Source organism: Impatiens glandulifera, chromosome 7 (genome assembly GCF_907164915.1).
Source record: "Impatiens glandulifera chromosome 7, dImpGla2.1, whole genome shotgun sequence".
In the NCBI taxonomy this organism is placed as follows: domain Eukaryota; kingdom Viridiplantae; phylum Streptophyta; class Magnoliopsida; order Ericales; family Balsaminaceae; genus Impatiens; species Impatiens glandulifera.
Window position 1 is genome coordinate 12,679,636 of NC_061868.1, and position 14,141 is coordinate 12,693,776.

Below are 14,141 nucleotides of genomic sequence, written 5' to 3' on the forward strand. Positions count from 1 at the left end.
TGACAATAATGATCATATCAAATAGCAGTTACAACAACAACCACACACTTAGCATTATTTAGTTATTAGGACATATCACATGGAGATGGTAAAGGAGCTATCAATTCCTAGCATTACAAATAATAACTTCACAATTATTGAATCCTAGTTTAGCTATCAATTGTCCAAGCCAGCCCACACATAAACAAACAAATGCATAGACAATATGCATTGAACTTAATAAAGTTTTCAACTAAACCCTTGTTTTGTCATTAGTTAATAAAAATTACTTCACCATGCCAATTAGATAATACAAGCGGTTACAGACAAAATACTAAACCAACAACCACTACAGCATAAAGGTAAAAGACACTAAGAATAAATCATAGAATTCTAAAGATAAATAAGAACACTACCCGACTTTTACTCCAAGCCCTTTGTAATTGAGCTATAAGGGGAATGTCACAATGACGTCTAATAATTAATATAAACAATGTTGTTTTGTTTATCACATCATGTCGAATTGATAAGAATTGAGCACAAAAATATCAACAATCCAACATATACAAGACGGTTGCGAGTTGGAAAAAATCCTGGTCTAAAAAAGAAGTTAAGTTAACGTTTGTATAAACAAAATTGTCAAGTAGACAACTTTTAATGATACAAACAATGTTTACACCAAGTTTTGAATTGGTAAGAACTCAGCACAAAAATATCAACAAAACAAAAGGGTGGGGAAAAAACCCTAGTCTCAGGAAAATAAAAATAACAACAACAAGTTTGTATTAACAAAGTTTTCACGAAGACAACTTCTATTAATACAAACAATTTTACACCAAGTTTTGAAATGATAAGAACTCATCACAAAAATATCAACAAGCCAAAAGATACAAGAAGGTACCAATAAAAGAGTCAGCAGTAGCATTGCTAGTCGTATTTGGGTGCGATGGTAGTTTTGCTAATTATACCCTTCCCAAAATACTCGGCAATCACAGAGAACCCATCCTTTGAACTCTTGACTTGCTGAAAGAACTTAACCTGATCTTTAGAGTTCTGCTCCAGATTTCTCTTCATTTCTAGTACTGTTCGGTACTCAGGAGAACACTCGGGGCATTCTTTTTCATTGTCACCCAAGCAACGCTGATGGAATGAGTGCATGCACATGAAGTGAACAGCAGGGAGATCAAGCGTGAAAGTGCAAGCAGTACACTTACTGAGCTGGAAAATTCTGGCATTTGTCCTTAGATCTTCAATTTCTTTCCTCATAGACAATGTTTCTTCCTGAAAAAAAGAGAAGGAAAATGAACTGTTGGGGATTTTTTGTCTCTTTTCATCGCGAGAAAAAACTACCATTGAAAACCAAATTGTGGCTCTTTGGTGTACATTGACTGTTGGTAGTGGTGGTACGAACAAACTTTTGCAGCCTAGAATGATGATCAATTTTCTTTTAAATGATGTTTTTCTTTTTCAGGATGAAGCTAACACAACATTCTAGGCTGCAAAAGTTTGATCAAATCATCAACTAAAATATTAAATACAAAGAGTATTTTGACGTAAAAAATTAAATACAAATAACTAAAACCATATCCAGATTTAAAACTCAGATAATCCACTTTTTCATTTTTCTCCAGAAAATCAGATTTAAAAAGAAAAAAACTTACATCAAACAAGCACTGGATTGTTTAAATCAACTAAAATATCCTTAGTGTTTAATATTAATGTTATTATTAAAGGAGATTTTGTTTTTTTAATTGATGGTTGATTGATTTCATGTGATTGACGATGAGATTTTGATCTATTAAGAGCTTGTTTGATGTGGCCCTGTGGGTTATTCGGAATTATTTTCAAACAACCCACTGTCCAATCTACTATTACAACGTTCAAATAATCAACCAAAATACCAAATTACCTTATTTTATTTTTTATAATATTTTATAATATCAAATAATAAGGATATTTTACCCAAATAACCCACGATCAAACAAGCCCAAAGATTTAATCCAAATAAATCTACATCAAACAATGCCCAATTCTCATGAAACGAAAGCATATCACCAACATCTTTTTTTCCCTCGCACATATCACCAACTTGGATACAAAATTGATCCTTTTAACATACCTAAGAAGTTAATAGACAGTTTTTGTTGTCACTCAAAATCTATATATGTTTGAACACATGCCAAACTTCAACTTAATTTCAAGAATGTTGAACAGGAAACATGCATCTTAACAAAGCTGATCTGATAAGAGATTTATACACTCACAGACACAGTAATCTGATAAAGAGAAATGATAGTTAACTCAGAAAAGTATAATCACTAACCTGATATTTCTCTACAGCCCGGCGATCCTCTTCAATCATCTTTGATTCTTGTTCAAGCTTTCGGGCAAAGTAATCTTTAATCACAGAGAGAGTTAAGCACGGATTTCTGGAAAGGGTTTGAAGGACGATTATCGGAGGCAAAATGTCATCCCTCTCAATGTAAGTCAATATTTCCCTCACCTCTTTCGAGCAATCTTCTCCAAGTTCACCAAAGTATTTCAATACATCTGACCATAGAGATGAATCACCTCCTTTGCCAGAATCCCCCAGCCTCTTACAGCATGCAATTAAACCCTCGTGGTCATGATCCTGCATGTAACACGCCATCACCTCTTTATAAAGTTTCATCTTCTCATATAAAAACAATAACCCTTCCTTAAAGCCATTCATTTCAGCAAGAATAACAGCAAGGCTAGCATCATATAGTGGTTGATCTAGGTCAGTAGGCCAAGCAGCCTTTAACAAACGCAACCCTTTCAGAAGCCTTTCTTGATGATCCTTCTCCTTTTCCAAGTCTATGTCATCAGCTATTACCGAAGGCATCAATCCATTTGAAGGGTAAGGGCAATTTAAGTCATGGGACAAGTAAAACTCCAGGAGTGTATTGTGAATTTCAACTTGAGCAGGCGAGTCAGTTACTTTCTCCACGTACTTTTCAAGAAAAAACATGAGAGACTGAGGGTGATGGACAAAAATGTTAAGAAAATCTATAGGAGATGGCAACATGGACATGTAGTTATCATTTGAAGAAACTTTCTTCTTAGACTTCTTCACTTTTTCATCTGTGCAAAGTTTCATGAGTATTTCAATTGTTTCCTTGGGCCGATGTTCTATAAGAATCTTTCCATATTCTTTTATGGTCACCCCAGTGCTGCTCGGTTGAAGACTTGAAATATATTCCAAGGCTTCGTCGTATCGACCCAGATCTTCCAGTAAGATCTTTAAGTACCATTCATGTCTTCCAGCCTTCTTAGCAACATACATTGCATGTTCATGATAATTCGCAGCACGACAAACCCTAATTGCAGTTTCGACGTCAAATTTGTGTTCATCTTCACTCTTGACAAACATATCGAGTTTTTCGACGTCTTTCAACTTTGTATAACAGTTCAGCAATAGAGTCGTATGATCTTTTGTAGCAAGCCCTTTTTCGTGTAGCTTCTCCAAGTAATTCGTAAGGTTGTAAATCCTCTGGGCATCTAGAAATTTCTGTATAACGTAAGAAGGTTCAAGATGTCCAATGGTATTAATGTATTGAGACATTGCCTCGTCATAGTCTTGTTTGACATATAAATGGTCTGCATACTTTCTGAGGACTTCGGCAGTTGCTGCAGCATCAGCTTGCTGACTTTGAACAAGATTTATAGCGACTGTGTATAGATTCTTCTTGAATAGCATATCTAACTTGCTCTCCATGTCCTTCTCACCGATACATAGTGCTGATTTATCATTCATTATAAGAATTATGCTTCCCCATTCACAAAGCATGTGAGAAACTTCCTTAACTATTAAACTGTGGGCAATCAAACGATTCTTCAGATCATAAATGTTGAAAGTAGTTATACCACTTCTTGGATCTTCTATAATGCATAAGAGATAACCACGAAACCACCCAAGGAATCTCTTCTCTCCTTCAAAAGCCCAACATGGTCCACGACCATCAACCTCGTAGAAATATATAGCCTCTGGCCTACCAATGATCAGTTCCTGATTGCAAACAAATCAGAAACTAGAGCAAATAACAACGTAAAATGATAATAAAGGAGGATTAGGGCAAACAAAACTGTACCGAACGGTCGCTCATGGCGGAAGCAGCACTGGATCCAATCTCATCGAGTGTATGCTTAACATATGGTTCAGTTTGCAAACTAAACAAACTCACTGAACTTGGAGTAACTGCAAAGAGTTGAGTTGCTTGTCCTTCTAAACGGAACCCTAGCCCTGTTATGGAAGAAGACAGAGCTTTATTAGAGACATTGCCAACCTGAAGCATGAACCGCTTGATTCTCTCACGAGCAATATCCCCTTTGATCCCATATATACAACCATTGTCCAATCCAATGGCTATTAGTAGTATTGGCGGTGCTTCCTCCAGCACTAGAAAGGAAGTTATCTGTTCATGTTTCATTTCTATGAATATCACAATTATGGTGATCCAAAACATTCAACAGTTGACAGAAGTATACATATATATACCTTTGCCTCAGGATACTGATTTGTGAAAATTCGTAATATCTGGACGCAATCCGGAGTAGATGTACTCGGACCTTCTTCCGGTTGCATCTTATCAAGGTCAAAAATCTTGAGACATAAAGAAGAAGCTTGAGAAGATACTTGTTCATCTTCTCCAACCGTGACTAAGAAATTCCGTTGCTAGTTTATAATCGAAAAAGACAATAATTAATCATCGAATATCCAAATATGAATGAGCTCAATTCTACCACAAAAATCTAAATATGAGAACTCAAATTCATTAAAGATCAAAAAAACCTTGAGCTGCTGAACGAATTTGACAGAGGAATGAGCTTGGAATCCATAGTTGAACTTTAACCCTCGATCAAGCAGACTAACAGTGCCATCGTCAGATCCGACAACGACTTTTCCTCGTCCGCTAGAACAACAAGTGATATTTCCGGTCACATCGTCGGTAATGGAGAACTTTCCACCATATTTCTCCTCAAAGAACTCGAATTTCCTCCACTGATACATCCTCTAATAAAGCTCTGGCGATGAAACCCCTGATTCCTGATCTTCAATCACGCTTATTCGTACTTATACATGTAACATTCTTCGTCTTCTGATCTTTGAATACTGAAATTCTCTCTCTGATATAACAATCCGATGAAGCAGAGAGATCAATTTGTTCAATCTCCGGTGTCTTCTTTTGGTTCAGGTAGAACTTTTCTCTCTCCTCTCTCTCTCTTACTTGGTTTCTGTTTTACTTAAATGGGCCCAAACTAAGCCCAAAACGATATGCATCTTTGAAAACATAAATAGAGATTGTAGTATTGAAGCCCAATAAGGTTAAAATTGTGAAATATGAAGTTTTATGTATTTTTCATCTTAAATTTCTTTTAATACAAGCTTTTGTTTTTCAATTATAATCAAATAAATTCCATATCTTAAATAAATAAAGTTAATAGATACCCAATTCAATTTAATTTGTTTAATTGAAACTTTTATTCTTTTAGACGAGACTCTTAAGTGAAAAGAATGAAGTTTATACAATAAAAGTTAGATTAAACATCCGATAACTCGAATAATAACAAATTAAATTGTAATTATACTTAAAATTTTAAATTTGATTCCCATTAAATATCGGGATAAAGATAGATTGTTATGTTGACGGACTAATCATATAGAGTGATGCATTTGAAATCTAAGAAAATAATAAACATTATTATATCATTTAATCAATTATATTATATTACTTTTTTTAATTATAATACAAAACTAATATATATTTTTAATATAATATATAAAAGTTAAAAAATATATATATATATATATATATATATATATATATATATATATTTTGTCTACAACAACCTAAATTTCGAGAGCGTTTGTGGGACTAGTTAACCTGATTAATTTATTTCGATAAATATATTTAAAAAATTGTCATAGTTTAATTCAGTTGTATGAATTAAATCTTTGTTAAATCTATTAATTTATATTATTTTTAATAAATTTATTAAAATAATCATTAATCATATGAACAATGAGTATTAAAATAAATTATCTTTGTTAAATCTATTAATTTGAAATTAATTTGTTCAAATCTATGTGATTATTAATTCAAATGTAGTTACAAAATCAGCTTATAAATAGTGTATTTTTTTATCTTGAATACACATAAGTGGGATTTTCATGAATGACATTGCCGTCTAGTATCTCCTATAGAATGAAATCGTCAAATAAATTGGAAAAAAAAACAAAAACAAAAAAAAAAAGTAGTCAAATAATAAGATAAGACTTTGAAATTTTGAATGTTGAAACTGACCAAGATAAAGACAATTAATTCTTGTTCAATTTCTTCTCTTCTACCATATGGTGATGTCCATCATTGTTAGAGTTTGTTTGGTTTCATAAAATATTTTAACAACAATATAAAATAGTGTGATTTTTTGTGTAAAAAGTTTTTTATATAAATGAAAGTAATAACAAAATGAAATGGAGAAAAAAGATATGTTGATCATATAAATTCATTTCAAATATTTTGTAATATATTGCTTTGGTCCATTACAAAATATTAGGCCGGGTTTGGTATTGCCTCTATTTTTTTATTTATATCTTATCTAAAAAATGTTGGTTGTTGATAATTTTGTGAATGTGTGAATTTTTAAAAACGTTTTAAAATGTATTAATATAATGATAATTTTTTAAATAAAAATTATTTTAATATTTTAATTAGTTAATGGTGTGATTTCAATTATGAAAAAAAATTACATATAGTTATATTTTAAACCCAACCAATTTTAATTTCCGAAAATGTGTTAAAAATATTAGTTAAAAATTAGAAAGAGAAAAAATTGCTATGAGTGAGTTTTCATATTCAAACTATTTAAAATATTATAAAAACTGAGGTTATAGAAATGAAACTTTGGTAGTTAAAGAAGTGTTGTATTGGATGTAAAAGGTGAAAATGAAACATTTGATCACATTTTATTTAATTTTAAATAAACAATAAATGAAAGTTTAGTTATGGTCTTAAGAAATGGATCAAGGTTAAGGATGTCTTGTTTTTTAACACAAAAGATAAAAACTTATTTTATATTATATTTAAGGATGACAATTTAAAATCGAATACGGTAACTAAATTGATTGGTGCGATTGAATACCTAGATGATGGCGATGGGTTTTTAGACCAATCGTTACATATGCTCGCTATAAGCTCTATTTTTACTAATGTCCGCTTTGACGACATATCGGAAAAACTTGAAATATGTTGACAGGGGTTTGGAGCAGGAATGATATTTACATACCTGCACCGATATTCAAACCGAAATATATAATTATTTTTTGAATGATAATTGTTTAAAATAATAAATATAAATATAATAATTATGAATGTAATCACTATACTTATGAATTAGAAAGGATTGATATTTTAATAATTTATAATTATATGAATTATTTTATTATTTATAATTTAAATTTAAATTATTTTTTGGTGCACAGCTGGAAAATACCGTTTTCGATTGGGCGAGGATGGTTTATATTTAAAATCCACGTCGGTCGGGATCTAAACAGATTTGGTAGATTGGGTGTTACTATCCCCTATTTGTATTTTTTTAATTTTGAAATAATTCATAATTTTAATTAAATAAGATTATGAATTAATTTCAAATAAGTCTGTAAAGGCTTAAATAATATGCTCGATTTGATCGAAATCGGCCGTAGGGCTATCACGATCCATGATGGGGAATTAATTATATATTTTTTGAGTGCACTAATATATATGTTTATGGATAAATTTGTTTTCATTCATTAAAGTGACTATCCTTATCAACTTATCAGCATGTGCTTAATAATAATGCTAACTTAATCATTAGTCTTACACAATGCAAACATTTTAAAGTAACACTAGCTTTATTTTTTAATGTATTATTATAAGTTAACATTTTTTAAGTATTTAAACATTTATTTATTTTTTATGTGATTTCCTTATTTAAATATTGAAAAGTTATTTTTGTGGTTATCCACACTCTTTAAATATCTATATTTTGTTTTGTTTAGGTGGATGTTAAGTGATAGTTATGAATAATACAATGATAATTGAATAATATTGCATCTCTCAAAGAGTTTTGTGCAATAATTCACAACTTTTTGTTCAAATATTTTTTCAAATAACTCATGTTCTTTCTAAATAACATGTCAAACAAATTATCTTATATTTCCTAATTGTTATTTGAGACCCGAACTTAGGTTATTTTCACCGAATGGAGTTCAAACTTCGAACTAAATAGACTCTCGATAAAATAATATTCGATAAAATTATAACATTGATAAAGTACCAAATTCCTACCGTCCAAACTCGGGCTGAATAGCTAAAGTAATAATTTTGATAAACTTATTAAGTAATATAATTTTTTTGTTATAGAAAGTAATAATATATTATTTTTTTAATAATTCAGAGTGTTTTAGTGAAATATGAGTTCATCGTTATCTATTTTGTATGAAAATTTATATCCATTTGAACTTCATCCCTCACTTTTTATAAAACTTTATAAAGTTGTAGAGTGCTTCTATCATATTGTATTAGAAAATCATTAAGTTTCATTGATGCTCTAATTGCTTCTTTGCGAGAAACAAGCTCCAAAACACGACTATCATTCTCATTGTCTTCATCTTGATTGTTTTCTCTAAAACTCTCAATGATTTCTTCATCAGTTAAAATCTCAATCGTATCGTTTTCACCCTATTATTTCAAGAGTTGATCCACATTCATTGCGTTACGATAATGTAACTCCTTTATTGTTGACCTTAATTCCCTAATGCCTTCTTCTTATAAAGGATGTGAAACCATATTTTCTACCGAACGAAGTTTGCAATGTATTCTTAACATCGTTCATCCAAGCTGAGATAGCAATGTTGATTGCATCTAGAACATTGATCTTCTCTAGATTTGTTTCTCCATCCTCAAAACCCTCTAAAATATAACGATAAATCTGCGACGATAATGCATCTTAAATGCTCTTATAATTCATGCATTACATGGTTGAATTTTTAAAGTTGTATTGGTGGTGGTAAGAAAAACAATTCAACATTTTATAACCCTTGATTACCTTTGGATGGGCAGGACAATTGTCAAAACCAATAAAACATTTCGTCCATCCATCTTTTTGTCGAACCATCCAACATATTCTTCAAACAATACTCCGGTCATCCACGCTCGTTTATTGGCACGATATTGACAATTTAAACTTTGTAAATTAACATTTTGAAGCAACATGGTTTTGCAAACTTAATGATGATTCATAATGGCATTTTCTCTGACCCATCTTCATTGCAACAAATGGCTACTATAATTCTTTCTTTGTCCTTTTTTCTTCATTCAAGTTGTTTTGTAGCCAATGAATGATCAACTTGTAATCTATAAAACAACTCAATTTCATCTATGTTGAAAACATTTTTCATGGGAAACAACTCTAGTTTCTCTCTTATTGTTGACAAGTTGCTATCCACATCTCCCATATTGACAGACCCGCTTTCGCCAAAACGCTTAAAGGACTTGATATTATGCCGCGATTTAAACCTCTTCACCCAACCAAGAGAGTAAGCAAACACTGGACCATTATCACCATACAATATTTTCATAAAATATTTTGCCTTCTCTTGAATTAACTCTTTCGATATATTTACATGCTCTTGATGTTGAAGAATCTATTCATATAAAACATTTTCTAGATTTAGAAACTTTGCGAATTTGTGTCGTTTGGAATCAGGTTTTGTCAAATTAGCCGAGAAATATTCCGATGACCGCTTAATTGTATTCGATATTGTCGCTTGACTAATCTGGATGTTAAATTTTTAGAAACTCATTTTTGTAGCTCTTTTTGAGACGAAGCTGGATTTTTGCTTTTATACTCGCACAATGCCTTACGCATTTCACGTGTCATAGTTGTATGATTCACCTCTTTGTGATGAGAAGTCATTAGAGATTAATACAACAAGAAAGAAGAGAGTAGTATAAAATTGATTAGAGAAAAAAATAAGAGAAGAAAGAAGATATAAGAGTAATAGAATATTGTGTACTGTATGTATGTATTTGAAGAAGAATATTTTGAGATGAAAATCATCTTACAACATAGGATATTACACCATTTATAGTACATATTAAATGACTTTGAGAATAGAAAAAAGTTTTATAATTGATTATACTTTAACAACTTATACAATAAATGAACCCCACCACAATAGTATTTGAATTTTGAAATTCAACCTTCAATAAAATTATATTTTATTATTATACAGGTAAAATAATAAATTATTATTTTATCAATTAAATAATATTTCGATAATATAATATTTTTTAGTTGACCCAACGTTATTATTTTATAGAGAGTCTAGTGTATGTCCTATATAGCTCGAATTATCAAAATTTTAGTCGCTTCAGATTTTACTTTTTATTTTTTTTAAAAGTCACTTAAGATTTTATCATACAAAACGTCGGTCTTCTTATTCTAACGTAAGAATTTTTGTTATTTTAATTAGTTTGTCACATTTATAATTACAATAATATTTATAGATATTTCAGACGTATGTTTTTAGATAGAGTATTTGTTTTTGAGATTTACTTATTCTAATGTCGAATGTAATTTGGATGACTAAAAAATATATAATTTAAAAAAGTATTTGAGAAAATTTGAAGATATATAGATTTTGTATTTATTTTTCACAAAACTTCGGAACTACATAATTTTGTGTGTCGTCTATTAATTTGGATATATTTGTATTTTTAATTAAGTATTTTTTTTTTTAAATATATTCGGTTTAAATGACTTAAAAAATGAGTAAAGTGTGAGAATAATTAATAAAATTATTATTATTTTTTAAAATTGTGATAAATTAATTAAAAATTGACAAATATTATTTAAAATAAGGAGACAATATTTATTTGTAAGATATTCTTAAATAATTAAAATTATGATGGTTAAATTCTCATCTATCACTATTCAAAATTTAAGCCATATCTAAATTCGAGATTGAGATAGTGATTGAGTTATTATTATTATTATTATGAGGGCATATTTGGTAAATGAGGAAATGATAACTTTTATAATAGCAAACATTGGCGTGGAGATTGAAGGGTCTTTATCATTTTTGTTCCCTTTTTGTCCTCATCTGATAAGACTGGGAAACAAGTTCATTTCTCGAGATAGTACATTGGGACCCACATGATACCCATGTTCTTACGAAATAAAATAATAATTTATACTTTTATTCCGAGGAGCCCCTTTCACTTTTGATTATGTTTTATTGAAATTTTTACTTTCAAATTATTCAAATTCCTTATTCTTTATCACATTTACAACTAATTAATTTTGATATTAAATTCAAATAAATTAATCTTGCATCTATTCATAATAATTTTACTTTTTTTTAATTCCTCTACATTATTAGGTGCATCCTCATTTCACAATAATAAGAATTCATCAAAAGGTCTCACTTCTCAAAAATAAAATAAAATAAAATAATATTTCAATAAATTTATCCAAACAGATCAAACAATTTAAACTTTTAGTCAACAAATATTTTACAAAGTAATAAATAAATTCATATATATCAAACAAGCGTGCCTCATTTATTTAAATGTAATACATAATATCAAATATTATGTATTACATTATATTATTGGAGGTAAGGTATTGATTGAGTACAACTATATAATATAGGTCAATTTAAATTTATTCAAAAGATCGACACATTTTGATCTGCAATCCGCCATATTTGTTAGTCTTAGATGTAACATGTAAGACATGTTTATTTTAATGTAAAAAGCTAGCATGATCCCTTAGCCTTAATCATTACATTTACTTCAACTTAAAATGTTTTAAGTACAACTCAAATATATAATTTTTGGTCTCTTACACCGACTCTTATTATTTAAGTTACCCTGTAAATTTAGTTTTTACGCAAATTAAGTTTGTTATGTTATATTGCACAATTTTCCTAATTTTGTTTGTATATATATTAACAAACAGTTATTAAGGTTAGCTGGATTAGGATAGGGTACTTAATCAAAAGTGAGCTTAATGATTTGATGGTAGTATTAGTATCTTGGTTTGAAGTACATACATGTAATAACAACTAACATATGATTTAATGTTTGACTATGTTATTATTATGATCATCTTACTGTTTTAATCAATATTATAATTTGAATTCATATTCAAATAATTAAAACAACAAAAATTAACTGTATTTAAGAGATGGGTTACTTGGAAATAATTTGAGAAAAAAAAAACATTAATTTGTTTAATTAAAAAAAATAAAATTACAAGCCTAAAAATATATATATTTAATTTATATTCCCAGGGCCATGGGAGCCTCATGCAAATGAAACATGGTCGGCAAAATGACAATGACGGTTGAATGTCAAACGTCAAAGTTAGCTTTTTTTATTATTAGTATGACATCTGTCCATTTGTATTGTCACATTCAACCTAGAACACTATTTTTTCTATTATTGTGTCACATTCTTTTTTTATTACAATTATAATTCTTTTTAAATAAATTATGTTAAAATAGAATTAATAAGCTCATATCAAATATTTTAAGGGCTTGTTTGAGAAAATGAATTTTGGGTTTTATCTGAGTTTTTCTATTAAAAACTCTTATTTGATAAAAACTAAAAAAAAACTGGTTTTTAAAACTTTAAGACTATTTCACCCTGAGTTGAGAGGGTACAGTAAATGTGAGAGAAATATGGATTAGAAAGAGAAAAGATAAGGTGGTTTAGAGAGAGAGGAGGTAATTTTGGTATTTAGATAGATAAAATTGATGATTAGATTGTTGATAAGATGTTTGAGTTTTGGGATAAAAACTGAGTTTTATCCAAATAACCAAACATCAAACAAGCCCTAAGTCTAAGGACTAAATAAAAAAATAATTAATGATGGGTAATTATTTTAAAGAGATAATAATTTTTTAATTAGTTATTAAAATAATTTAAACCGAACATGTCATGATGTGCTATTTAAAAATAAATAAATATATATAAACATAACAATAGTTTGATATTTCAATTTCATTCACTCTATTCATGTATTTAAATTGTCTTTCAGATTTGTGTTTACTTTTCACTATCTCTTGTCTTTCTATTTTTGTTTTTATAATTGTATAGATAAAACTATTAAAATATAATTACTTTTTAAACCAAACATGGCCATTGTGCATATAATATGGCACCATTTGTTAGATCACCCCGACACCTTGTCTCTCTGCGCTTGTTTGACATTTTGGTATAAGTAAATTAGTAATATAATTTTTTTTAAATGGGTAACTTGATAAAAAAATTTTTGAAAGAATAACTTTTTAACTTGATAAAAAAAAATTAGAATAACTTGATAATTGATTGATTGTTGGTTTTTTAATTTTTGTTATTATTAACTAAAACACAATTATCATATCTTTTTAACAATTCATTCAGTCAATTAAAATATTAAAATATTTTTACTTTATTTTTAAATTTTAAATATAAAAGAGATAACATATTCCAAATTCATTAATTTTAATAAATTTTCTATATTAATTTGTCTTGGCCTAAATCTAGAATTAGGCATATTTTTTTCATTCAAAAAACCCAATACTAGAGTAATAAACAAATAAAATGTAACCAAATTCAAGTAACAAATAATTTCACATCATCATTCTTAAAAATAACCTAGTAATCTTGTGCATCAAATAAAATTAGACTATATAAACTTCAGAATAAAATCAGAAACACAAACAAAGATCAATATTTCAAATATGTCAGTTCTATTATGAAAATAATTATTTAGTCCTAAATTAGTTTTATAAATAAATTTTTATGACTTTGAATTTACTTAATTACAAAATTATTTTAGTAATTCAAATATAGAAATATTTCTTAAATGAAAATTATTTTTAGATTATGCACCACAATCAGAACAAACATTAAGTCCAATACCCAAAAAAGCTAGTACTACAAGTTGAAAGTTTCATATTATTTTGATAGGAACAAAATCATTATGTTATTTTGATCTATAATTTAGCTAGTGTTAATAATCGAGTAGCAACTAATCATTGTGATCGACATATTAATTAACGTTTATCATGATCAAAAACAAATTATATTGAATCATGAATTGGG

General features: G+C 28.8%; 1 protein-coding gene across 1 annotated transcript; it reads right to left on the minus strand.

Moving 5' to 3' along the window:
- Nucleotides 1-579: 579 nt before the first annotated feature.
- On the minus strand, nucleotides 580-5,219 carry LOC124910817 (vacuolar protein-sorting-associated protein 11 homolog). The gene is made up of 5 exons (XM_047451501.1): nucleotides 4,793-5,219; nucleotides 4,499-4,675; nucleotides 4,092-4,415; nucleotides 2,303-4,009; nucleotides 580-1,260 (listed from the first exon to the last, which is right to left on the minus strand). The coding sequence occupies exons 1-5, from the start codon at nucleotides 5,009-5,011 to the stop codon at nucleotides 907-909; spliced, it is 2,781 nt and encodes a 926-aa protein (XP_047307457.1). The 5' UTR covers nucleotides 5,012-5,219; the 3' UTR covers nucleotides 580-906.
- Nucleotides 5,220-14,141: the final 8,922 nt, after the last annotated feature.